Raw genomic sequence first — 25411 nt, forward strand, 5'->3', positions numbered from 1 at the left:
AGTTTTTTATGTGTGAAGCTAAATTTTCTTCACGTACTTCAACCAAATCAGCATATCCCAATAGAGTGAAGGCAGACACAGATATGAGAACCCAGCTGTCTTTTCTCAAACGTGATATTAGATTTTTTTTCCTTTTTTTAGCCATGCCTCGCGGGATCTTAGTTCCGCGAACAGGGATCGAACCCGTATCCCCTGCGGTGGAAGTGAGGAGTCTTAACCACTGGACCACCAGGGAAGTCCCCAAACAAATTTTTTTTTTTAATGTAGAACATTGCCACTCTTCTCACTCATTTTTGGTTTGAAGATACAGTTATGCAGTGAATTTATTATTGCTATTTTAAAATTTCAGGTTAAATTTCTGATATTGTAAATATTTACAGATGTAACCTACATAACCAAAAGCTCTTCAAGCTGCTCAATAATTTAAAGAGTGTAATCACTCTTTAAAGGGGTTCTGAGACCAAAAAGCCTGAGAACCGCTGGACTACAGAATATAAATGTTAGAACCCACGACCCACAGGATAATACTCTGTGAATTCTCACAATGACTCCATGAGGTGGGTGATGTTATTATACCCATTTATCAGATGAGAAAACTGAGAGACAGGGGAAGCAATTGCTTGTCCCACAGCTAGCTAAAGCCAGAGCTGGGATTTGAACACAGGCATCTGACTCCAAGTTTGTGCAGTTCCTTGGGTACAATCTGTCAACATGTTTAAAAAGCTCTTATGAACTTCCCTGGTGGCACAGTGGTTAAGAATCCGCCTGCCAATGCAGGGGACAAGGGTTTGATCCCTGGTCTGGGAAGATCCCATATGCCGCAACTAAGCCCGTGTGCCACAACTACTGTGCCTGTGCTCTAGAGCTTGCGAGCCACAACTACTGAGCCCTTGTGCCACAACTACTGAAGCCCACGTGCCTAGAGCCCATGCTCTGCAACAGGAGAAGGCACCGCAATGAGAAGCCTGTGCACCACAACCAAGAGTAGCCCCCGCTCGCAACAACTAGAGAAAGCCCGCGCGCAGCAACGAAGACCCAATGCAGACAAAAATGAATAAATTAAAAGAAATGAATTTTTTTAAAACTTATCAAAAATAAAATAAAAAGCTCTTAAGACATTTGTCTTCTTTGACTATTTTTTGAAATTTCAAGAAAGGGGATAATCAGATGTCAGAAATTTAGATACAAAGATATTTATAACGTAATAAAATTAGAAACAACCAGTAGTCAGTGGATTATTAATAGATAATGGCAAATAAATTCATGAAGGCCTTTGAATGACCCTGAAGAATACCCAGGAAATGACCTGGCCCCTGGAGAAAGGATTGGAGGTCGGTGGAAGCCGTGGCTGCTGAACCGAGGGTGGTGATCAGGGATCTGCAGAGCCAGGGCGGTGGTGGAGGGGTGAGACGGGGGAGGAGGGAGCTGGGAGCCTTTGCAGAGGTAGTTACAGGTTCTGCTGATATTTGGACTTGAGGAAGAGGATACAGGAGAACGCGGGAGAACGGGAGGACACGACGGATGCAGAAGATGCGGAGAACGTGGGAAATGCCTGAAGTCCAGGTCAGGCAGGCCTTATGGCACCTGGACCTGCACCTGCTGGGAGCCCAGGAGCAGCTTTAGAGCAAGAGAAAGGAGGAGAAGAAGAGGGGTGTCCGGAGAGTGGCGTTTTCTGGAGAGCAGCAGCGTCTTCACTCTGTCAACGTGAGGACGCGCAGCTAGAAAACTGGGGGCTCTAGCGCGGCAAAGTGGGGCGGGCGGAGGGCTGCGGAGGGTCGCAGTGAGTGGAGGGCCCGGGGCTCTGTGCAGGAGGGGAGGCGGGTGAGAGGCAGGGCGGGTGTCAGCTCGGAGGATGCTGGGCCACTCTGATCGCCACCCGCCAAGTGTCCAGGAAAGCAGCCCCCAGGCCCCGCAGCTCCCCGTGCGGGAGCAGTCCCGGTCTCCACCGCCCAGGGTGGTCAGAGAATCAGTGTGCAGTGACTGTGTGCTGTGAGTGAGGGCTGGACCGATGGGCGAAGGCCGGGATGATGGACGAGGGCTGGACCTGTGGCGGGGGAGGTGGGGGAGCACCAATAACGAGGGAGGGATCAATGGCGAGGGCTGGACCGAGGGTCGGGGAGAGACCAATGGCAAAAATGCTGCACCCTCAGGGATGCTGGGCGGAGCGGAATCAGTAGCTTTGATGAGCATACTGGAAATTCTCTGCTCGCTCAGGAGAACGACGGAGACGATCGAGGCCTTTAAACAAATGCTGTGACTTCCTCTGCGTGGAACCGAGGTCAAACACTGGGGAAGGTCGGGTGGTCTCAGTTAAACCCACCCTCCCTTGTCCTGGGAGAGCCCCGCCCAAGACTCGAAGTCTGGCCACTAGGAGGCTGACACTCCGCCCCCCGGGGGCCACCGCCCAATAACGGCATGGTCCTGCCCCCTCGCGAGCCCTGGCTCCGCCCCCGCGCGGGATTGGTCAGGCCGCCAGTTCTGCCCCGCGAGGGGAAGACCCGGAGAAATCGAGTTAGCCCAAGGAATGGGCCCCCCACAAGCCCTGCTGCGCATGCTCGCTCCGTGACCCCAGCTTGAGGTGACTGCCCGAACCCAGACGGGGGCCCCAGGCACGGAGGCTGAGGGACCTGCCGCAGCTCGGTCTCCGGAGAGGGAGGGCCCCGCTGCCGTCGCCGCCCGGCCGGTGCCCGGTGAGGACGGGCCCCAGCGGATCGGGGAGGGTCTCGGGTCCCTGCCGGGCTCCTCTGGGGATCCCCAAGGGCTTGCTGATGCTGGGGGGTGCCCCCCAGCTCTGAATCCCGGCGCTCAGGCAGCCTCCTTGTCCTTCACCAGCGATTCAGCTCTTCTCGCTCGTCCTTCCCCCAACCCACCCGACCCCAGGACTGAGCCCTCACACCCCAAGTCAGGGAGCCCCACATTGGTTTGCCTTTCCTTGACCGTGTCCGCCCCGCCCAGTACTGCCCTCGCCAGTCCATCCCCAGTCCCGTCCCATCCTTGTGGCTCTAGAGATGCTCGCAGGGATGGCAATTGGAGGTCTGAGATGTTGGGGCAGGGGAGGCACTCCGGAGGCTTAGGAGGTGGCGGTAATGATGAGAGAGGAGAGAGGCGGGGAGCAGGGGCCATTTGGGCGCAGCATAGACAGGTCTAAGGACAAATTACAGTGGGTAAGGAGGAGTAAAAGTAACTAAGATTCCAAGCCATGGTGATTAGGGGAAAGGAGGTGCCATTACATGAAATTCCCACTTTGGGGAAGCTGTTCCCTGCACACTATAGAGTAGCAGTTCTTGACCCATTCTGGGTCTTACTGCTGTTTTGAAAATCTCCCTGTAAGGATGTGTACCTGCTTATCTAAGTGGGTCCATCATCCCACCAGCAGCCCTCCAAGAACCACATGGGACAGATTATAGAAGGGGCATCTGTCAGTATCACTGGTAACTTGAAGACTTCACCCTTGCCTGCCTGCCGGCCTGCCTGCTCTTAAGAGCCCCTGCAAAGCTCACCACTACTCCCATTACATAGGTGAAACCAGCCCAGAGAGTGTAAGGGGTTGGCCTCTTAGCTGAGGATGTAGGTGTTGGTGGACATTGATGGTATTTCTCTCCCATACATATGAAGGTAATGGTAATTCTGTTAATCCATCATCAGCTGCCAGGCAATGATCTTGGCTTTCTTTTTTTTTTTTTTGGCCACGCCATTTGTGGGATTTTAGTTCCCCGATCAGGGATTGAACCCATGCCCTCAGCAGTGAGAGCGGGGAGTTCTAACCACTGGACCACCAGGTAATTCCCATGATCCTGACTTTCAGAACCTCCCCATCAAGGGATTGGACCTCGTATTAGTTTCCTACTGCTGCCATAACAAATTACCACAAATTTAGTGGATTAAAACAACACAACTTTGTAATAGTCATGCAGTGCTGGAGGTCAGAGGTCTGACATGGGCCTCAGTGGGTTAAAATCAAGGTGTGGGCAGGGCTGTAACCCTTCCAGGGGACTATAGGAGAGACAGTCTGTTTCTTTGTCTTTTCTAGAGGCCTCCAGCATTCCTTGGCTCATATCCCCGTCCCTCCACCTTCAATGCCAGCAACATCGAATCTCTCCTCTCTCTGACCCTGCCTCCATTATCACACCGCTTTTTCTGACCCTTCTACCTGCGTTTCCTGCTTTTAGGACCCTTGTGATTGTGATGGAACCACCTGGACAATCCAAGATAATCTCCTAGTCTAGTAACCTTCATGCCATCCGCAAACTTAATTCCCCCTTTGCCATGTAAGGTAACATATTTACAGGTTCCAGGGATCAGCTAGACAGCTGACCTAGACAGCTTTGGCGATGGGCAGTGGGGAGACATTATTCTGCCTCCCAAGGTGTCTAAGAGGCTCCTGCCAGTTCTTAACATTGTGTGGTTTGGGGTTTACACTGAGCCATCTTACAATATCATGACAGCTGGTTAGGATAAATGGGTGACTGGAGACCCATAGCAATCAAACCATCCAACTGGGGATGCAGATGGAGGGTGTAAAGTGAGTGAAGTAAGGTAAACTATTAAGCCTTTTGATCTTTTTAATTCATTTCTGCTTCACTTCTAAAACTTCTGTTAATTCAATGAACTTTTACTGAGTAAAAATTTAATTTTCAAAATAGATGCTTTAGGCGTAAAATATCTGCCTGTCAACTCTTCCATTCACATCTCAAAAATAAATTGCTAGAAGGTTAGGGATGAATCCAGAAAAGAGACTGATCCATCCTGAGGGACTGTCCACCCCTGTACATGGAGTGGTGGAAAAACAGTTCAGCTATAAACTAGAAATTAGAAACTTCTTAAACAGAGGGCCCATGGCATCATCCATTTTTCACAAAGTAGCAGAATCAAATAGGGTACTGGTTTAAAAATATATAGATAGATAGATAGATAGATTCTCAGGTCCCTGTCCAGACCCACTGAGAAAGAAGTCTGGTTTTTTTGTTTTTTGTGGTTTTTTTGCGGTATGCGGGTGGTCTCTCCCATTGCGGAGCACAGGCTCCGGACGCGCGGGCTCAGAGGCCATGGCTCACGGGCCCAGCCGCTCCGCGGCATGTGGGATCTTCCCGGACCGGTGCTCGAACCCGTGTCTCCTGCATCAGCAGGCGGACTCTCAACCACTGCACCACCAGGGAAGCCCTGGTTACCTGTACTTTTAGTGTCATACTGAAGAAAGCTTTGCCTAATCCAAGGTCAGGAAGATTTACTCTTTTCTAAGAGTTTTATCACTGGCTCTCATAATTAAGTCTATGGTCATTTAGAGTTAATTATTTGTATATGATGTGAGAAAGGGATCCGACCACCTGGAGTTTCATCCCTGGACCACAGAGGTGTGGGCTGCTGGCCAGGGTTGTGCACCAGGCCAATCAGAGTGTGGGGGCAGGGTCCTGTGGGTGGGGCTTCCCACCATAACCCTTTCCTGCCCAGAGTGGTTCTCTGGGGTGGGGGGGGGGGAGGCAGTGTCTTTTCTGCTGGGCCCCATGTCCCCCCAGGTCCCAGGTACCACTGTGTTGCCTGCCCTGTGGGGCAGGGTGGGCAGAGCTGGGAAGGACTACATGGGAGGAGTAGGGGTTGGCTTATCCAGGGACTGGACCAGGGACAGGATGGATAATGAAACATCAATCCCAGGGGTGCCTGTGGTCAGGTGACTTGCTACCAGGAAGCATTTACCTGAGGCTACACCCCCTGGAGGTGGGGGTCCTCCTCTGTCGCAGTTGGGAGGTCTCTGCTTTGGTGTCTAGTTGTCAGGTCTCTGCTTTCATGTCTAGTTGACTGAGAAGGGGAGCTTGCAGGGCACAAGGCACCCCAAGCATGCACTGGCCTTGCACCTCAGGCTCCTCTCATGGATGAAGGGGTCTTTGAAGACTTTGGGGTACGGGGCATGGACACCTCAAGCCATGTGCATTGGAGGGGCCCAGAGAAACACAACTGAAAGCCAGGTTGGAGAAACAGGTCTAGGGGGGCAAGTAAGAGTGTACGGGCCTTGGTGCTGTCTGAGTCCTGGTTGGAGGGTGAGATGTCTGCCAAGGTGGCAATCTTGTTTCTGGGCTAAACTGGAAACTGAGAACGACCCCGCCATCTGCCCACCACCCAATCACCCCCAACAGACAAAACAGCTAGACCACACTGATGCCCCAGAGCCCCGGTCTCCAGGCCAGCACTGCCGCTGTCATCCATTTTTTTTCTTTTCTTTTTTTTTTTTTTTGGCCATGCCATGTGGCTTGTGGGATCTTAGTTCCCTGACCAGGCGTTGAACCCAGGCCCCCGGCAGTAAAAGTACACAGAGTCTTCCATTGGACCACCAGGGAATTCCCTGTCATCCATCCTTTCTGCTTCTCCAGACCAGAAGCCAAGGAGCCCTCAGTGACCACGGATTCTCTGGACACCTCCACAGCCCTGTCCCCACTCAGCTGAGGCAGAGCCAGCACCAGCTCAGACACAAGGTCACTGCCTTTGTAGGATCCCCTAGCATTGGGTGCCCTGGGGCCTCTCGCCTGGGATGGGGGATGGATCTAGTTGTGAATCCAGAGAGTACCTCCTCCCAGGGCCAGGCTCCTCCTTTGGGGTCTGCAGAGTGCCAGCAGGGGCCCAGCCCATGCTCCCAGTGACACAGTGTCAGGGTGAAGGGCACCAGGCATTCTGGGAGGGTTGGTGACCTGAACTCACGTCCCCAAAGTGCTTTTCCCCAACACCTGGTGCTCAGGAAGACCAGTTCCTGTTATCCTGGATGAGGTACCCCAGGTGCTGTGCGGGGCAGGCTCTGCACCCACCTCGACTGGACTCCCAGCTCTGCCTTCATGGCTGCATGCCTCAGTGTCCTCATCTGTAACCTGGGTCAATGAGAAAGATCAATTTTCATAACATGGGGCTGAAGGTTAAATGGAAAAACCTGTGGAAGCACTTCACCCCGTGCTCAGCACCTGTGGGCCTGGATTCCTAGTAACTCACAGCTGTCAGCACCTTGGTCAGCCCAGTAGCCCCTTGAGAGCCCTGTTTTGGGCACATTTTGTAGATGGGAAAGTGAGGTTTGGCTGGGGGAGGTGACGAACCCAAGGCTACCAAGAGAGCAGAAGCACCAGGCCAGCGTTCTCTGGCTCCATTCAGGTCCTTCCCCGGGGGCACCGAGGCAGCCCCATCTGCCCCAACCTCCAGCCCAGATTCTTCCTGAACCCAGGTCCAAGGGCATCTCCACTAATGGGATTTTGCCTCCTGCCTTAGGACGGAGCCCTTGAACTGCTGGGTTCCTTCCAGAGAGGTGGAGGAAAAATCCATCTGCTGGGGCCTGAGTGTGGCCTGGAGGCCAGGCCATCGGTCCCGGAATGCCCCTGCCCGAGCCCAGTGAGCAGGAGGGCGAGAGCGTGAAGGCCGGCCAGGAGCCCTCCCCTGAGTCCCCTGAGCCGGGCACAGATGTCGTCCCCGCAGCCCCCAGGAAGCCCAGGAAGTTCTCCAAACTGGTGCTGCTGACGGCCTCCAAGGACAGTGCCAAAGTGGCGGGGGCCAAGCGCAAAGGAGTGCACTGCATCATGTCCCTGGGGGTGCCCGGCCCTGCCACCCTTGCCAAAGCCCTCCTCAAGATCCATCCCGAGGCTCAGCGGGCCATCGAGGCTGCCCCCCAGGAGCCTGAGCAAAAACGCGGCAAGCTGGACACAGGTGAGGCCCCAGCCCAGCGAGCAGGGCGGGAGCAAGACCTTCCTGGGGCCGAAGTCCCTTGTCATCTGGGCAGCCAAAGGGGGCAGCAGGCTCGGCTGGCTCAGGGGAGTATGTGTGTGCTCTGAACATTTCTGCGTGCATCTGTCTACATTATCTCAGTGTGAATCTCTGCGTGTCTATAGGCCTCCGTGTGTGTGTGTGTGTGTGTGTGTGTGTGTGTTTCTCTAAGGTTCTGTCTCCCTATGTGTGTATTTGCCCAGGAGAGTAAGTTTGTGTGGGTTCTTGTATGTCTGTTCCTGGGCCTATTTCTCTCTGTGTCTACTCTTATGTGTTTTTCATGAGATGGGGGCATCCCTAGACACAAACCTAGAGTTCTCAGGGGACCCGAGGGACCCCTCAGCCTCCATCGCCTGCTGGAGTCAGGGACCCCGGAGCCTGGAGGCCCCTCTGAAGTGGGCCTGGCTCACCCTTGAGCCCTTCCACCGGCCTGTTCTGCTCCAAGTGCCTCCTCATGTCCACCTGCCTCTGCCCAGTGCAGAGAGGGCTCTGTCCTCATGACCTGTGTGGAGGCAGGGCTCAGAAGGGCCAAGTCACCACCCTGAGGCCACCAGCTAGCTCACTGCAAAGGATGGGGGGCCCCCCTCTGGCTCAGAGCCCATTCTTCCAGCTGAGCTGGGTTGGACAGGCCATTTTACCCCAACTGAGACCTCTGCTCACTTCTCAGATCAGGCGGGCTCTGGGGCCATATGGACCCCACCCCATATGGCACCTTTGTGAGAATCAGGACAAAGTCACTCTTCCTCAGATGGAGAGATGAAGAGCGGAACAAGGGCTGCAGCTTGGCCCCATGGGCTCCCCTGGGCAGGTGCTCATGGGCAGTCAACACCTCTCAACCTGCCCCTCCGTCTTTACCTCCAGACCTGTCCACATCCCTCCCCACCTCCTGCCCCATCATGGGCCAGGCAGCGGGGAGGGAGCAGTAGCTTCCTGATGCTCAGCCCAGATTTGGACCAAAGTTTCCTGGAAACAGCCTCTGTGTCCCTGGGCCAGTGGCCTTTGGGAGCATGTCTCTGGAGTCAGCAATCCCCGCCCCTGCTCTGGCAGCTGGGACCCCCAGGTTTGCCCCCCACCCCTTCCCGCTTTTCCTTTACAACAGCCTGACCCACCCCTTTATCTTCCAGACGGAAAAGAAGACGGAAGGTTGGCAGGACAGCCTGCCCCCAGTCCCTTGGTGGATGGGGAGGAGTCCACCATGGGCCCCATCGTGTCCAGGGAGGACCCGTAGCCCTGACAACCAAAGGTGCATCCTGGCTGGGTCAGTGAACTTGGCTGCAACTTCTACACGTTCCACTGGGCTTCTGCCTGGGGCCCAGCCGCTGACTGATTTTCACTTTTGACATTGTAATCTTTTTCTGATCAAGCATAATTTACTTTTGTAAGCAGAAAAAAAATTAAACGAGAATAAAAGAAGCTGTACACTAGATCCCACCATGGATAGGTTTTTAAAATTCCATGATTCTGGGTCCTTTGATGTCCCAGCTCCAACCCCCACACCCCTGCTCCTGGGCCTCCCAACCCCCACCAGCCCTTACCTGGCCCTGCTCCAGGGCTTCCTGGCCTGGGCCATCTCTCAGGCCCAGGAGGGCTCTCCAGTGGCCTCCATCTCCCAGGGCCTCACACCCTGGGCCTCCTCAGCCTGGAAAACCCGACCACTGACTCAGAAACTAGGTGGAGTCTCTGAGGTTTCCACTTTCTGCTGCCTTTGGTGTCCCGCCCTGAACCCCTGGGAAGCAGATCCTGCCCCTCCCTGGCTCTCCTAACAGGGCCAGTTCCCAGGAGGCCTCAGCCTGCTTCTTCCTGCTGGACCCTCACAAAGGCCACATCCTCCAGGGAGCCACACAGGACTGACAGCCCCTGTGCACAGGGGCCCTGATGTCCATGGCAGCCCAAGGTTCTGCTGAGGAGGTGAGCCTGCGGTGTGAGGGGGCACGCCTGACAGAAGTGTATTGTGCCCCTGCCGTGTTCCTTTTGGGTGGTTTGGGGGCTGAGGGAGATTCCTTGGAGACTGAGCCCCTCCTCAGGTCCCCTGGGTGCTGCCCTGCTGGAGGAAAAGGTGAAGAAACACTGTTCCCCTCCTACAACCATAAGTTGGGGTCCCCTGAGAAAAGGCATCAGCCTCGAGTTGCTTCAGCCCACGTGGTCCTCATCATTTGAAAACTGCCTTTGGGCAAAAGGAAATGGATTATTTTTTAAAAGTAGAGTTTAGAGGACTTATGTTTTCAAACATTTTCCAAATTTAATCAGTATCTGTTGACTCCCTCTTGGGAAAAGTGAGTTACGCAGCACATCTGCAGCGCCCGACTCTCCATTTTGCTGTTATTTTTACAGCATGGTTGTCTGTAACAATTATATTCTGTAACCATAACTTGAAAAGTTCTTTTGTCTGAATTCTATATTTAAATAGATTCCCACCCCCCACAAGATTCTCCTTTCCTGAGGCTCTGAGTCATCCTGGAGGGCTGGTTTTGTCAGTTGAGGAGACCGCCTGAGGGCTTGCTCTGGTTTAACATTTGGTGGTGGAGGAGGCATGGAGAAGAGGAGGTGGGGAGAGGAGCCTGCCAACCTCGACCCCTGCCACTCAGGACTCCAGGCAGTCCTGGCCTGGGCAGGGTCACTGCGGGCATCCACTCCCCTGCATTTTGCTGTGGCACCATCGACCCCTTCTGCAGCTGCCATGGGAGCCTGGGGCGGGGGTGGCACTCGGGTCCCCAGTGAGGGGGCCTGGTTGACGAGGTGGACCCCGGAGGCTGGGTGGGGTCACAGGAAGGGTGCACCTCCCTCCGGGGGCTCAAGCGGCCTATGGTGCCTGTCATCTGCCAGGAAGGTGGGAAGCCACTGCCAAGCCAGGCAGGGAGCTCATACACTGGATCCGGAGGTGTTAAGATTTTCTTATTTTTTAAATTTTGAAACATTTTGAACTCCCATAAAAGTTGAAGGAACATGCAGGGAGCACCACGTATCCCTCACCTAGATTCACCCTCCCTCTCCCTCCCAGTCCTGCCGCTTTCTTGCCCCTTCACTTCTTGAGGGCCTTAATGTCTGCCCAGAGCAGGGTACACAGGACCTAGTGGTAAACAGGTCACAGCCCCAGCCTCCCAGAGGTAGACAGGAGACACAGGACTTCCTGCTGATGAGTCCATGAAATCTGGGGCTAAGGGCTGCCCAGGAGAGGACCAGGAGCTCCTCAGCATATGACAGGGGCCTGAGGAAGCCCCGTGGAGGGAGCTGAAAGGTGAAGAGGGTGGGCTTAGGAGGAGCGAGCCCAGACGGAGTAGGACAGGAAGGCCACGAAGCAGGAATGGTTGACAGAGCCTACTGGCCCTGGGCCTTGAGGCCACAGGTGGGTTCCAGGCTCATCACGGGTCGTAGGAGGTTGGGACGGATTTATACAGAGGCGGAATGTGGTCAGTGTCATTTTACAAAACTCCCCTGGTGCCCTGAGGAGAACAGACTGGAGGGGGTTCCAAGTGGGAGCGGAGAGGCCAGTGAGGGCACCACCACAGCCCAGGGGAGAGAAAAGGGAGGGGAGATGGGAGATGCTAGAAGGGGACGGAGAAGGGCTCAGTGATCAGTGGTCTCTTTCGGGAGACAGGGTTTGAGGGAAGATTGGCCTGCCCAGCCCGGGATGACAGTGCCACCCACCAGGAGGAGAATCCAAGGGGAGAAGGGAGCTGGGGGCAAGTGGCCCTTCCAGTTCACACAGTTGGCATCCTGGTGGACGGGTGTGTTCCTGTCGGTCAAGAGTGTTTCCCACCAGTGTCAATGGAGCAGAAAACCCTCAGAAGTGGCAGATTGATACCAGTTCCGAGTCTCAATGAGTGGGTGGGTGGGGGCATTAATTATGATGGGGATAAAAAGTAAATAGGATGACTACTGTACATTTATTTTTAAAATATTTATTTATTTGGCTGCACTGCGTCTTAGTGGCGGTACATGGGCTCCTTAGTTGTGGCATGAATGTGGGATCTAGTTCCCCAACCAGGGATAGAACCTGGGCTCCCTGCGTTGGGAGCACAGAGTCTTATCCACTACGCCACCAGGGAAGTCCCTACACTTACTTTTTAAAAATATCTCGCGGGCTTCCCTGGTGGCGCAGTGGTTGAGAGTCTGCCTGCCGATGCAGGGGAAACAGGTTCGTGCCCCGGTCGGGGAAGATCCCACATGCCGCGGAGCGGCTAGCGCCATGAACCATGGCCGCTGAGCCTGCGCGTGCCGAGCCTGTGATCCTCAACGGGAGAGGCCACAACAGTGAGAGGCCCGAGTACAGCAAAAAAAAAAAAAAAAAAAAATCTTGCATTGGTCTTTCCTTCAAGCTAAAAAAATAAAAAGGTAATTCATGGTCATGAAAATAAACAGAAAATACTGATTATGAAAAAACATTACAAAATCTACAGTAATTCCACCATCTAGAGATAAGTCTATGATAAATATTTTTTATATTCAGAAAATTGGGGTGATAAAGTGCCTTTTTTTTTTTTTGCCGCACTGTGTGGCTTGCAAGATTTTAGTTCCCGACCAGGGATCGAACCCGGACCCCGGCAGTGAAAGCACGGAGTCCTAACCACTGGACCACCAGGGAATTCCCTATTTTTTCTTAATATATTACAAATGTCTCTCCAGCGTCCATTTTACAACGTACCACTACAGGGGTGGGTGATCATTTATCCAACCAGTCCTGATTGTTGGACGTATCCCAGTTGTTTCCAGGTTGGTAACAATCCTTTCAAAAGCCTTGGGTGAGATTCCTGCACACGGGGTGGACACAGCCACTATCATTCCACCTGGGGCCCGTGAATACCCGGCTCTCAGGCATCCTTGCCAACATCCGGTAATATCATTAAGAAGAAAATATTGATAACGCCCCCCGCTTCATCTTGTGTGCACAACCTCTGCGTGTTTTTTCCTGGGGGTTGCATTTTCCTTGGTTAGCTTGGAGAGCTGGTCCAGGCACGCCCCCACCCCACCCCCCGCCCCCCGCTCCAGGCTCAGTGTGGCTGATTCTCCTGGAGGCCGGGAGGAGGCGCGCGCGGAAGCCGTCAGGCCCAGCAGATTCCGGACGCCCACCCAGGCCCTTTGAGGCCCGGGCACCGGCTCTAACTTGCCTTCTGAAGGGGCCAGGAAGGATTCCTCAGTGACAATCCGGCAGATGTCCGGCTATCCGAAGAATGCGGGTGAGATCCGTATTCTCCGTCATCCTCAAACAGACACTCCCAATACAAGTCGCAGCCCCTCCTCCTCCCTGTCTGATTGCCCCACAGCAAGTACCTCTTCTAAGAGACCATGTGACTCATTGTTTATTATTATCTATTGCTTCTCCCCAACCCACCCCCCATAACGTAAGCTCAACGCCACCACGGCAGGGGTCTTTGTGGACTTGGGCCCCTAAGGTGCCCAGGGTGGAGACCTGGCAGGGGAGCGGGCGGAGAGGCGCAGGGTGCGGATGGGGTAGGACACTCGGAGCCCAGGCAGGGGCAGCGGTGCGGGGACCCAGAGCGCGCAGTCGGAGTTGGGCGGAACGTAGGTGAGAGAGGAAGGCGCGGAGGATGAGGCAGTGGGAGACGGAGGACTGAAAACAGGGATGGGAAAGGGGGCGGGAGAACGCGGGAAGGAGGGGATTCGAAGGAGGATGCGGAGAATGTGGAAATGCGGAGCGGGCGGGGGACCAGGGCAGGAGGGCCCTGTGGGACCTGGACCTGCACATGCCTGGAGCCCAGGGGCAGGGGGGGCGGCGGGGATTTCCAGCAGCAGCTTTAGAGCGAGAGGAGGAAGGCGGAGGGGAGGGGTGTCAGGGTAGTGGCGTTTTCTAGAGAGGAGCATCGTCTTCACTCTGCCAACTGGGAGACTGGGGGCTCCGGCTGGGCAACGGGGGGCGGGCGGAGGGCGGAGTCCGCGGGGCTGCGGAGGGTCGCGGTGAGCGGAGGGTTCGGGGCGCCCTGCAGGAGGGGAGGCAGGGGAGTCGTCGCGCCTGGGCAGGCGAGAGGCAGGGCGGGTGCCGCTCGGAGGATGCTGGGCCGCTCCGGTCGCCACCCGCCAAGTGTCCAGGAAAGCAGCCCCCAGGCCCCGCAGCTCCCCGCGCCAGAGCAATCCCGGTCCCCACCGCGCAGGGTGATCAGAGAATAAGTGTGCAGTGATTGTGCGCTCTGAGTGGGGGCTGGACCGATGGGCGAGGGCTGGATAGATGGGCAAGGGTTGGACCAGTACAGAAAAAGATGCTTTCCCCGCACGGAATCTCCTCAAAGCGGCAGGTTTTTTTTTTTTTTTTGTCTGACGTTTTATTTTGACATAATTTCACACCTACAGAAAAACTGCAAGTGTACAAAGCATTCCCATATATTTTTCACCCAGGTTCCCCAAAAGTTAGGAATGAAGCCAGCCACAGCAGCAATAATGAAATTTAGAAACGTATCCACAACTGCTGAGCCCGCGTGCCGCAACTACTGAAGCCCGCGCGCCTAGAGCCCGTGTTCCGCAACAAGAGAAGCCACCACGATGAGAAGCCCGCACACCACAATGAAGCGTGGCCCCCGCTCGCCACAACTAGAGGAAGCCCTCACGCAGCAACGAAAACCCAACGCAGCCAAAACTAAATTAATTAATTCTTAAAATGCTTTAAAACATTTTTTTCTTCAAATTGAGTTGGAGGATTCTTCTGGTTAGAAATTCTATATCAGATCATGTGATCTGAAAAACGTTTAAGTGTTTCCCCTGAATTTATATGATGTATTGTGATGGAAAAAAATGAGATCTGGGCATCTTATAAAATACACTTGTCTATAAAAAAAGAGAAACTAGTGTCTAATAGGAAAATAACTAAACTATGTAGCCAGCCATATGTAAATAGGGTTATAATATTGGGGGGGGAGTTTTACAATATACAGTTGGAAAAAGCAGGAATACTTGAAAATAATTGCCATGGAGTGTGTTTGCAATGATGTAAAATTTAAAAGAGAGATTCATTTTCAAAAAGATTGACAAGAAAGATGACAACTGGAAACTCAAGGGACCCAAAACGAAAGGGAAAGAACGAAGTTGGAGAATTCACACTCTCTGATTTCATAACTTACCGCAAAGCAACAGTAATTGAGTTAGTGTGGTGCTGGCACAAAATAAACACAGACCCATGAATAGAATTGAGAGTCCAGAAATAAACCCTCACATTTATGGTTGTTTTTCAACAGGGGAGCCAAAATAATCACAGAGAGGAAAGAACAGTCTTTTCAACAAATGGCACAACTCAGATATTCATATGCAAAAGAATGAAATCCCAGAAATCAGAGCCCTACTTTGCCCATAAAAAAACAAAAACAAAAACAAAACAAAACACAACTCAAAATGGCTCTAAGTCCCAAATGTAAGACTAAACTATAAAACTTTTTAGAATACATACAGGTAAATCTTTGTGAACTTGGATTAGGCAGTGATTTCTTAGATGTGACATCAAAAGCACAAGCAACAAAAGAAAAAACAGATAAATTGGACATCATCAAAATTAAGAACTTTTGTGCTTCAAAGGACACCATCTTAACTGGGAGCAATAAAGTGAAAAGACAACCCACAGAATGGGAGAAAGTTTTTGTAAATCATATACCTGACAACGGACGTGTATCTAGAATATAAATATAAAGAATTTTTAGGCTTAATAATAAAATGACAACTCAATTTAAAAATGGGCAAAGGATCTGAATAGACATTTCTCCAAAGAAGATATGCAAATGTCAAATAAGCACTTGAGAAGAGGTTCAACATCATTAGCTATCAGGGAAATGCAAATTAAAACCACAATGAAATGCCACTTCATATCCATTAGCATGGTTATAATCAGAAAGACAGATAATAACAACTGTTGACAGGAATGTGGAGAAGTTGGAACCCTCACACACTGCTAGTGGGAATGTAAAATGGAGCAGACCCTGTGGAAAACAATCTAGCAATTCCTCAAATGGTTAAACATCGACCCAGCAAATCCAATCCCAGGTGTATACCCAAAAGAATTGAAAACATCTGTCCACACAAATTTGCACATAATGTTCACAGAAGCATTAGTCATAGTACCCAAAAAGTGGAAACAATGCAAACGTCAGTTAACAGATGAATAGATAAACAAATTGGGGTATATCCATACAGTGCAATACTATTTGATGATAAAAAGAATGAAATACTACTGGCATGCTACAACATGGATGGACTCTGAAAGCACTATGCTAAGTGAAAGAAGCCAGACACAGAAAATATATGATTGTATGATTCCACTTAAATGAAATGTCCAGAATATGCAAATCTATAGAGACAGAAAGATTAATAGTTGCTTAGCATGAGAGGATGGGGGACTTGGGGGTGATCACTAAAGGTTTCTTTTGGCGTGATGAAATTGTTCTAAAACTGAGTGTGGTGATGTCCACATCTCTGTGAATCTATTAAAAATCATTCAATTGGTACACTTTAAATGGGTGAACTGTATGGTATGTGAGTTATATCCAATAAATCTGTTACCAAAAGATAAAATAATAAACCCTTTATGTGTCAGCATAACATATTTTTATGAAAATCACTATGTTTTCCAAAACAAAGAAATTTTATAAGAATGGCGTTGTTCTACATTTTTTGTTGTTGTTGTTGCAAATCTCTTTAATGTAGGCTTAATGGAGGACTACAGGTTCTCATCTGTGCTTTGGCATTCAACCTGTTACACGTCATGTAACCTTTGGAATAACCCACAGGGACTTCCGGGAACCCCAGACTACATTTTGAGGACCATTTGTCTACTGTAAAATTCATATTTTTCCTCTTGTAATTAATAAATGTATTGTGCGGAAATATGTACTTTGGGAATATGTAAATACTATTTCCGTGTTAAACTTTCACCTTCTGGTCTTAGCGGCCATTGATAATTTTTGCCCAAATCAATTATTACACGATGGTCGCCAAAGGGTGATTTTCCGCGTCCTTCCTTCTGCATTTATTAGTTGGTATTCTACGGTAAGAGCTTTCCCATCTCCCCATTTACTTATGTACATTACTATCGATCATGGCTTATTTTACTCAGTTATAATCTGTTATTATCATTATTTAGTTTGAATCAAATTGACTCAGCTTTGGGGTAGGTCATTTTAAAGTTTCTATGAAGTCCATAGGAAATTTCCTTCCGCTGGCTAACGAAAGTGACGGGCCTAATGATGCATTTAAATGACCACTTCCGTAGTAAGTCAGAAAGAGAAAAACAAATATCGTATATTAACGCATATACGTGGAACCTAGAAAAATGGCACAGATGAAACGGTTTGCCCGGCAGAAATAGAGACACAGATGTAGAGAACAAACGTATGGACACCAAGGGGGGAAAGTGGCAGAGGGGTGGGGTGGTGGTGGTGGTGGGATGAATTGGGAGATTGGGATTGACATACATACACTAATATGTATAAAATAGATAACTAATAAGAACCTGCTATATAAAAAATAAATAAAATTAAAAAATTTTTAAATGACCGCTTCCTCTCAGGGAGCTCAGAGTCAAATCCGGGATCAGGTCTGGGGGTCTCAAGCCCCCCAACTCTCTTCTCTGAGGGTCCACCGCCCGGAGGCCACCCGCCGTCGAGGCCTCAGGTCAGATCAAAGCTCGGTGAACGGCTACCGCCGCCCAATCCTAGACTTGCCCCGCCTCTTTCGCCAGCCCTGGCCCCGCCTCCCAGCGCCGATTGGTCCGGCCGCCAGCTAGGCACCGCTCACGGAAGACCCGGAGAAGTGGGGTTTGCCCAAAGAATGGGCTCCCCGCGGCCCCGCTGCGCATGCTTGCTAGGAACCCTCTAGTGCGCTCCTAGAGGCCGGCTCCCCAGCGGGGCGGGGCGCGCTCCCTACGGCCAGCGGGGCGGCGCGCGCGGCACGGGGCTCGCTCCCGAGAGGGCAGGTGGGGGCGGGGAGTGGGCATCAGGTTGCGGTGGCCGGAGGGGCCTGGGCCGCGAGGTCGGCGCCTGTGGCTGCGGCGGCCCGAGGCCAGAGGACCCGCCGCGGCTCGGTCTCCGGAGAGGCAGGGCCCCGCTGCCGTCGCCGCCCGGCCGGTGCCCGGTGAGGACGGGCCCCAGCGGGTCAGGGAGGGTCTCGGGTCACTTGGCGTGGCCACGCCCCCAGCCGGGCTCTCCCGGGGGTCCCCAGGACTGCTGATGCTGAGGAGGGGGGTGTCCCTGGACTCTGCGTCCCGGCGCTCAGGCCGCCTCCTTGTCCTTCACCTGCAATTCGCAGCCTCCTTTCTCCTCGCTCCTCCTCACCTCCTCCACCCACCCGACCCCGGGACTGAGCCCTGACACCCCAAGTCAGAGAGCCCCACATGGGTTTGCCTTTCCTTGACCGTGTCCGCCCCACCCAGTGCTGCCCCCGCCCTGGCATTCACCCCATCCCCATCCAGTCTTTGTGCTTCTGGAGGTCCCAGTGACCTTGCACTTTTTGCTGTTGTTACACCTGCTTCCACTGCTGAATATGTAGATTACCTGTTGGGGCTTTCAAACTTTTTTGACTCAACCTACAATGAGAAATATATTTTACACGCCTGTAGATGCAGATTACTGAGCGATAAGTTTAAAGGGAGATTTTTACCCCAACCTCACATGACGCAGCCAGATCTACTCTACGTGGGTTCTAATTCCAACCTATCCTATCCTGTCCTGTCCTATTCTAGTCTATTCTTTTCTTTCCATTCCAAAAGTCTGTTGCTAACCCATTAAACTGATTTCAGGACCTAATGAGTCTGACCACAGTTTTTTGTTTTTGTTTTTTTTTTGGTACGCGGGCCTCTCACTGTTGTGGCCTCTCCCGTTGCGGAGCACAGGCTCCGGACGCACAGGCTCAGGGGCCATGGCTCACGGGCCCAGCCGCTCCGCGGCACGTGGGATCCTCCCAGACCGGGACACGAACCCGTATCCCCTGCATCGGCAGGCGGACTCTCAACCACTGCGCCACCAGGGAAGCCCCTGACCACAGTTTGAAGCCCTTGCTTTAACGACCAGTCTTTTACTTCCGTTACCCCTTGCCTTTGGAGGATGCAGAGGTCCAATAACAGATAATCACGTGTAAACGTCAATTCCAAAGAAAGGGTATATTTTTATTATTTTGACATTAATGCTTTTCGGGGCCAAAATCATCTCCAGGACTTGGTGTGATTCAGGCAGGTTTACCTTGTTCCTCTTCCCAAAAGCTCCTAGTCAGACTTGGGGAAGAGTTCGTATGTGGAGGCTAGATTATAGAGCGTTTATAACGGAGACGGACACTACTTTTATTGGAGAGGGAAATGTTTCAGCTTTAGGAACTCAGCGCTGCGTAGGGAGAATCGGAACAGCCGGATGCCGGGCAGAAAAGCCATTTAGGAGGTGGTGGGTATCGAAGCCCTGAGGTAATGTGGGGTGGGAAGGCGTGGAAGATGGTGTGACCAGGTGCCCACAGATGTGAGGACGAATTATGCCTGATATGGGAGGCGTGGAAATAGCCACGATTGTGCTCTAGGGGGGTTGGGGGATCTGGGGCTGGGAGTACTATTAGCTGGAATCTCCCTTTCTGTGTCCTCTGCCTCTAAGTTGCTTTGCAGCAGTGGTTCTCAAGGGACATGCAGCAATGTTGGTTGTCAGGATTTGGTGGCTGCTACTGGCATCTCGCAGGCAGAGGCCAGGGATGCTGCTAAACATCCTTCATTTCACTGGACAACCCCCCACAACAAAGAATTATCTGGTGCAAAATGTCAGTGGTGCCGAGGTTGAGAAACCCTGCTTTGGAATAGAATTATTATTTTATTTTATTTATTTATTTATTTTTGGCTGCCTTGGGTCTTCATTGCTGTGGGCGGGCTTTCTCTAATTGCGGTGAGTGGGGGGCTACTCTTTGTTGCGGTGCGCGGGCTTCCCATTGCAGTGGCTTCTCTTGTTTTGGAGCACGGCTCTAGGCACGGGGGTTCAGTAGTTGTGGCTTGCGTGCTCTAGAGCGCAGGCTCAGTAGTTGTAGCACACGGGCTTAGTTGCTCCACGGCATGTGGGCTCTTCCTGGACCAGGGCTCAAACCCTGCCCCCTGCACTGGCAGGCGGATTCCTAACCACTGCGCCACCAGGAAAGTCCCTGGAATAGAATTCTTAATCTTTAGGGAGATCACTGCCACCTTCACCTCTCCCAGGACTAATGCCTGTATGCGCACTCAGAGGCTTTGCACATAATGGTAGGAGGGTCCATGAGCCAATCAGTGCGCACCTCTAATTTTCATAGCTTGCTGGGGGTGGGGGGGTGGGGCAGCTTTTGGAATCATCCAGGAGATTTTTCAAACATCAGGATATTCGCTCCTCCCCCTTCCACTATTCAGAACCTCTGCTGGGCCTGGACAAAGTACTCCTTGTTCTTACATGATGATTCAAAGTTTATGGAAGAATTTCACATACAGTGTCTCATTTGCCACTTTTCCTGTTTCACAGATGAAATCAGCCCAGAGAAGTGATGGGATTTGCCCCAGGTCTCCCACCCAGCAAGTCAGTACTAACGACGGGTGTTGGCGGACAGTGATGGTGGTTCTCACTCTTGTGTATGAAGGTAATTCTGTTGATACGCCATCAGCTGCTGAGCGAGGCTCTGCCTTTCAGGATCTTAGGGCTTGGACCCACTGGTGTCTGAGAGGCACCTAACAGTTTGTAATATTGTGTGTGTCTTGGGTGTTGGGTTTATTAGAGCAGGCAGTCTGAGTATTGCACTCAGATTGCTCTGTACCTCAATTTTGGGGGAGGGGAAACAGCATAAGAGAGTGACCAACTGCAAACTGTGTGGCTCTCCTACTTTCCATTTACATCTTCCTGACTTAAAAATATTCTAGCCAACTCAATAAATCTTTACTGAGTAAAAATGGAATATTATGAAAAAACACATTAGGGCCCAAGTATTTGCCTCAAAACAATGATCATCCAAAAATTTAAAAATATATTTAAATCCATCTAGAACAAATATATAAATGTATTGCAAATAGAAGTTTCATAAAATAATGCTCACTTTTGTTACACACAATGCAGATTGGTTATTTCCTATGTAATTTTTTAAATTGCTGCCTGGAACCCAAAGATTATAAGACCAACGACCAGGGAGATTTGAAAAGCAGAGGCTTAGACCAAAACAAAGAAAATAAAACTCTTTCATACAGATACTAAATGAACATGTGTGCAAGCTTTTACTTAACTCATCAATCAAGGAACTAGTAAGATCTTACAACCAGTTTTCAGGAGAATCCAAAAAAAGATTCTGGAAGACTGTAGATTAGGAATATTGACATGAATGTGCAAATGGAGGCAAAACTGGAGAAGTTACTTATCTGTATTTATTTACATGGCAAGAAAGAGAGAACTTGTCTACGGAATAGAATTATTTTACCTTGTTCCATTATCTGGGCAGAGTTGCAGAAGTAGCTCAAAGGCAACAACAGGCTAGAATCGTATAACCTCAAAGGCTGTATTCTAGACAAAACCCAGTTCTCCACTGAAGCACAAATTTTCCCTATGGCCTCATAATCTCAATGAAATATTTTTTGCATGAAATAAGGCTGGTCCAGTAAGATTGGGCCTGATTATTTACATAGGTGAGGCAGGCATGCTAATTCACCTCTAGGCCTTCTTGAGTTTGTTTTGCTGGAAGTCTCTGTGAGGAACCTCAGATTGGATTTTTAAAAGTCTGGTATTTGTTATCCCAAGGTACTAAAGCCGTGCCCAACGAGCTTTCTCCCCTAGATTTCACCTGTACTACTTAAAATTTGGACAAATTCCACTCTTCTTGGACAAATTCCACTTTTCTTGAGGTCCCCAAAATATCTTAAGGTGTCTGAAACTTGTTAAATTGTTATTAAAGGATCATTTAAAAAGATGCAAACATGACTCTCCCACTGATATAAAATAAACAAATGTTAATGATTCTGTTTAATGCATTAATGAGGGAACCTGTACAATGTGACAGATTAAATGAGGTAATGTATGTGAAACACTTCATGTGTTGCCCTACATAAAGAAAACCTCAAATCCTTATTAAGTTGGTCACTTAGCCTCTGGCCACCTAACCTCAAGGGCATCTATTCCAGTGTTTCTCAAACCAAGTCCATGATCCACCAGAACCAGAGTCTCAGGGGGTACTTTTAAAAAATCCAGATTCTTGAATTTTGCTCCAGACTCACCATCAGAATTTTGGATGGGAAATCCAGGCATCTGATTTTTTTTTTTTTTTAACTATCAGGGAAAGGTTTATTGCAGGGCCAAGCAAGGAGAATGGGTGGCTTGTGCTCAAAAACCCCAAACTCCCAATAATTTTCAGGGAAAAGTTTTTATAGGCAAAATTTGGGGTGAGGCTGCAGGATATGTGATTTTCTTCTGGTTGGTTGGTGGGGAGGTAACAGGGAGGGGCTCCAGGAATCCTGTGCTCTAAGCATCTGCATTTTTATCAAGTGCCCTGAGTAATTCTTATGGAGACCAGAATTACATATACAAATAATTGAAATAAAAGCTTCATGAAAACTGTACTTAACCTCAGTATATGGGTGCACTCTTTCTGTTCTGTTTTATTTTTCAAGTGCTGCTTTTAATCAGGTTTCTCAACCTTGACCCTGATGCTGTTTTAGACCAGATCATTCCTGGGGAGGGTGGTGGGGGCTGCCCCGGGCACTGTGGGATGTTGAGCAGCATCCTTGGCTCCCACTTACAAGATACCAGTAGCCTGCCCCTCCCCCTAGCTATGACAACCAAAAATGTCTCCTGACCTGGCCAGATGTCGCCTGGTGGGCAGATCACCATGACTGAGAACCGCCAGCTTTAACCTACTGCGTTGATTCCTATGGGTTGGAATCCTCAAATTGAAAAGAACCATTTTAACTTATATTAAGAGTTTAGGCTCTGAAAACAGACACAGGAGTTTTGAGTGCTGACTCTGTCCTTTAGCGGCCTGGCTCTCGGTCACAGGAATCTTAGAGTGAGCCTTAGTTTCCTCCTCTGTGAATGAAACAACAACAGGCCTAATGGGTGAGGGTATTGGGGAGATAAAATGGAATAAAGCATGCAAAACCCTCGCCTAGTGCTAGGCACCTCATTGGTATTTGGTGAACATGAAATGTGTGATCACAGTCCTTTGGACTCTTGAAGCATGTGTGATCGGAAACCATCTGGGAAAATAGAAACTACCGTAAGGTTTCACTGGGAATTTCATTGTTCTCCCTGGTGGTGGAAGAGCTGAGAAGCCACATGGGAAATGGTGAGCAGCCCAGGGATTAGCAGTGGCGGGATGCCACCCCCACAGCGAGGCCCGGCAGAGCAGCCAGGGTGGCAGGCAGGACCCAGCAGAGCTGGAGCAGCCACCCCAGGCAGGTCGCTTCGGGGACACCCTCCAGTCTCCCATGGTGCCTCCAGTTGGCCAGATCAGCTGGAAGCCACAGTGCTAAGCCATAACATAGCTGGTTTGTAGGGCTGATCAATGCAGCTCTGAAGGCCTGACTCTCACTACCCGTGTGGTCCTGGGCCACTCGCTTCAGGCCCGAGCCTCAGTTTCCCCAGAAGCAGAGTGGGGATGATGGTGAAGGGAGATTGTTGGGTCCTCATACTTGAGGTACGCGTGATATTATAGGATTTTTGTTCCTGGCTCAGGTGCCAGCTCGAGGACCAACCACATGGCTCTGGGTCAGAGAGTATTCCTTTTGTGTCCCCTCCTCTCCTCCCCCACCCTTCCACCCAGGAGGCCTATGGGTCATTTATTTTCTCTGTCAACTTCCATTGTGTCTGTAAGTTTGAAACTTGGGTTTTCAAAATCCTTTTATTTTGAGTTAATTTTAGACTTTTTTTAAAATAGCAAAAAAATGTACAAAGAATTTTCCTATACTCATCACCCAGTCTCCCTGAATGTCAGCATCTTACCTAACATTATGCAGTGAGCAAATCTGGGAAATCCACGTGGGTACAAAACCATTAACCTAAACTATTGACCATATGCAAATTTCACCAGCTTTTCCCCTAATGTCTTTTTTCTGTTCCGAAATCCCATGTTGCATTTTGTCCTTGTGTCTCCTTAGTCTCCTCCAGTCTGTGACAGGCCCTCAGCCTTTCCTTGTCCAGGATGACCTTGACACTTTCAAAGTGTCCTGGTCAGTTGTTTTGTAGACCGTCCCTCCATGTGGCTTGGGGGTGCCACATGGGGGTGTGCGTTCTGGGCAGGAATATCACAGAGGTGATGCTGTGTCCTCCTTGGTGCATCTTATCAAGGAGGTCATGGTGTTGATATGTCTTATTACTGGTGAAGTTGACCTTGAGCACTTAAGGCTGTGTATGCGAGATTTCTCCCCTGTCAAGTCATTATCTTTCCCTTTGTGGGTAATAAATATCTTGGGGGAAATGTCTTTGAGGCCATGTAAGGCCCACAACACAGACTGCAAGGTACTTGATTTTCACTTGTTTTTCTGTCCCATTGTCTATATTACTCTTTTTTAAAAAATTTCTTTGGATTTTATTTTATTATTTTATTTTATTTTTTGGCTGCACCATGCAGCATGTGGGATCTGAGTTCCCTAACCAGGGATCAAACCCATGCCCCCCTGCATTGGAAGTGTGGAGTCGTAACCACTGGACCACCAGGGAAGTCCCCTGTCTATATTACTCTTTATTTTTCTGTATGACGCATCTTGCATAGGAATGGAATCCCTACTTTTCCTGAGAGTTATGGAGTTAAAGAAAAAAATTACCAAGCAAGGTGATGCAGCTTATCTTTAAAGTGTTTACTATTTTCCCACTGTAAAGAGTTCATGCACATTGTAAACAATTTTGAGAAAACAAAAGAAATTTAAGGGAAAAAATAAATTGCTTTCCTTACTAGTTTTAACATTTTGAGATATTTCCTCCCGGTTATTTAAGGTTTTTTTAAAGTCACAAGTACATACAATAAAATTAGTCAATAAATAACTAATGTGACCAGACTTGAGACTTGAGATGAGACAGAAGAAATGAAGTGGATTGAGGTCTAGAGGCAGTGTCACGGTCCAAGGAATATTTTGGTCTTTTTTTTTAAAATTTAAACCTTAGCTTAGAAAACATAGTCTTTGCCGATATGTTAACTGGATTTTGCTTTCTACCTAATATATTTTGTAAATACAAACATTTTCAGATGTCTTCATAAATTATTTGTCTGATATGGAAAAACTCCCAAATTCTAGTTTTTAAACGTTGTGATACATCTAATTCTGCCAAGGATGCTCTACGTGCCTTTCAAGGAGCAACATTGCCATCTTGTGGTCATCTTTTGGTATTGCTGAGGATTTAGATTTGTGTTCATATTAGGGGCCTGCGTTACATAATGCTTTGGTCCTTCACAAGGGCTCCATCTGGTCTGCAGGTGTGGGCTTCCCACTCTAAAGAGGAATAAAATAGCAAACATGTTGAACACATGTGTGTGCAACAGAAAATTACGTGTATATTAAAGGCACTAATACAAGAATGGAAACAGCTGTGCATTTGAGTGGCAGGCTCGTGGGTGATTTATGAGTGTCAGTTCTCAACATTTTAAAATGTTTTCTATGTAGTTTTTACAATAAGATCTTAGCAACTTACAAAATATCTCAGTATATAGTCCATGCCACCCCTCTCCTTTGGTGAGGAAACCAGGCCCAGGAATGAGAAGCCTGTTTCTGATGCAGAAAACTGTTTTTTATCCAGGT

General features: G+C 49.9%; 2 protein-coding genes across 15 annotated transcripts in view; both read left to right on the forward strand.

The window, feature by feature from the left end:
• The first annotated feature begins 1416 nt into the window (after nucleotides 1–1416).
• On the forward strand, nucleotides 1417–9154 carry FLYWCH2 (FLYWCH family member 2). 9 transcript variants are annotated; one of them, XM_067014044.1, is made up of 5 exons: nucleotides 2465–2690; nucleotides 3710–3779; nucleotides 6257–6464; nucleotides 7240–7671; nucleotides 8853–9154. In XM_067014044.1, exons 4-5 carry the CDS (start codon nucleotides 7341–7343, stop codon nucleotides 8954–8956), a joined length of 435 nt encoding a protein of 144 aa, XP_066870145.1. In that variant the 5' UTR covers nucleotides 2465–2690; nucleotides 3710–3779; nucleotides 6257–6464; nucleotides 7240–7340; the 3' UTR covers nucleotides 8957–9154. The 9 variants fall into 9 exon arrangements, with proteins under 9 accessions (XP_066870147.1, XP_066870151.1, XP_066870149.1 ...); XM_067014046.1 differs by lacking the exons at nucleotides 2465–2690; nucleotides 3710–3779 and adding an exon at nucleotides 1417–1704; XM_067014050.1 differs by lacking the exons at nucleotides 2465–2690; nucleotides 3710–3779 and adding an exon at nucleotides 1462–1563 and having other exon boundaries at nucleotides 6363–6464.
• An 8413-nt stretch (nucleotides 9155–17567) lies between these two features.
• Nucleotides 17568–25411, forward strand: part of FLYWCH1 (FLYWCH-type zinc finger 1) — a 28883-nt gene continuing 21039 nt past the window's right edge. For 2 of the 6 annotated variants that reach the window (XM_067013979.1, XM_067013983.1), the window contains exons 1-2: nucleotides 17642–17790; nucleotides 20169–20283. The gene's annotated coding sequence lies outside the window, so the exon portion shown is untranslated. Of the gene's footprint in view, nucleotides 17791–20168; nucleotides 20284–25411 lie in introns of all 6 variants that reach the window. The other 4 variants (XM_067013977.1, XM_067013981.1, XM_067013978.1 and 1 more) reach the window with 4 other exon arrangements.

This window comes from Kogia breviceps, chromosome 14, assembly GCF_026419965.1.
Source record: "Kogia breviceps isolate mKogBre1 chromosome 14, mKogBre1 haplotype 1, whole genome shotgun sequence".
Lineage (NCBI taxonomy): Eukaryota > Metazoa > Chordata > Mammalia > Artiodactyla > Physeteridae > Kogia > Kogia breviceps.

Coding starts and splice junctions, on each gene's coding strand:
- FLYWCH2 (XM_067014046.1), top strand. CDS start 7,341: ATGCCCCTGCCCGAGCCCAGTGAGCAGGAGGGCGAGAGCGTGAAGGCC. Junction 7,672..8,852: donor ACGCGGCAAGCTGGACACAG/GTGAGGCCCCAG, acceptor TTTATCTTCCAG/ACGGAAAAGAAGACGGAAGG.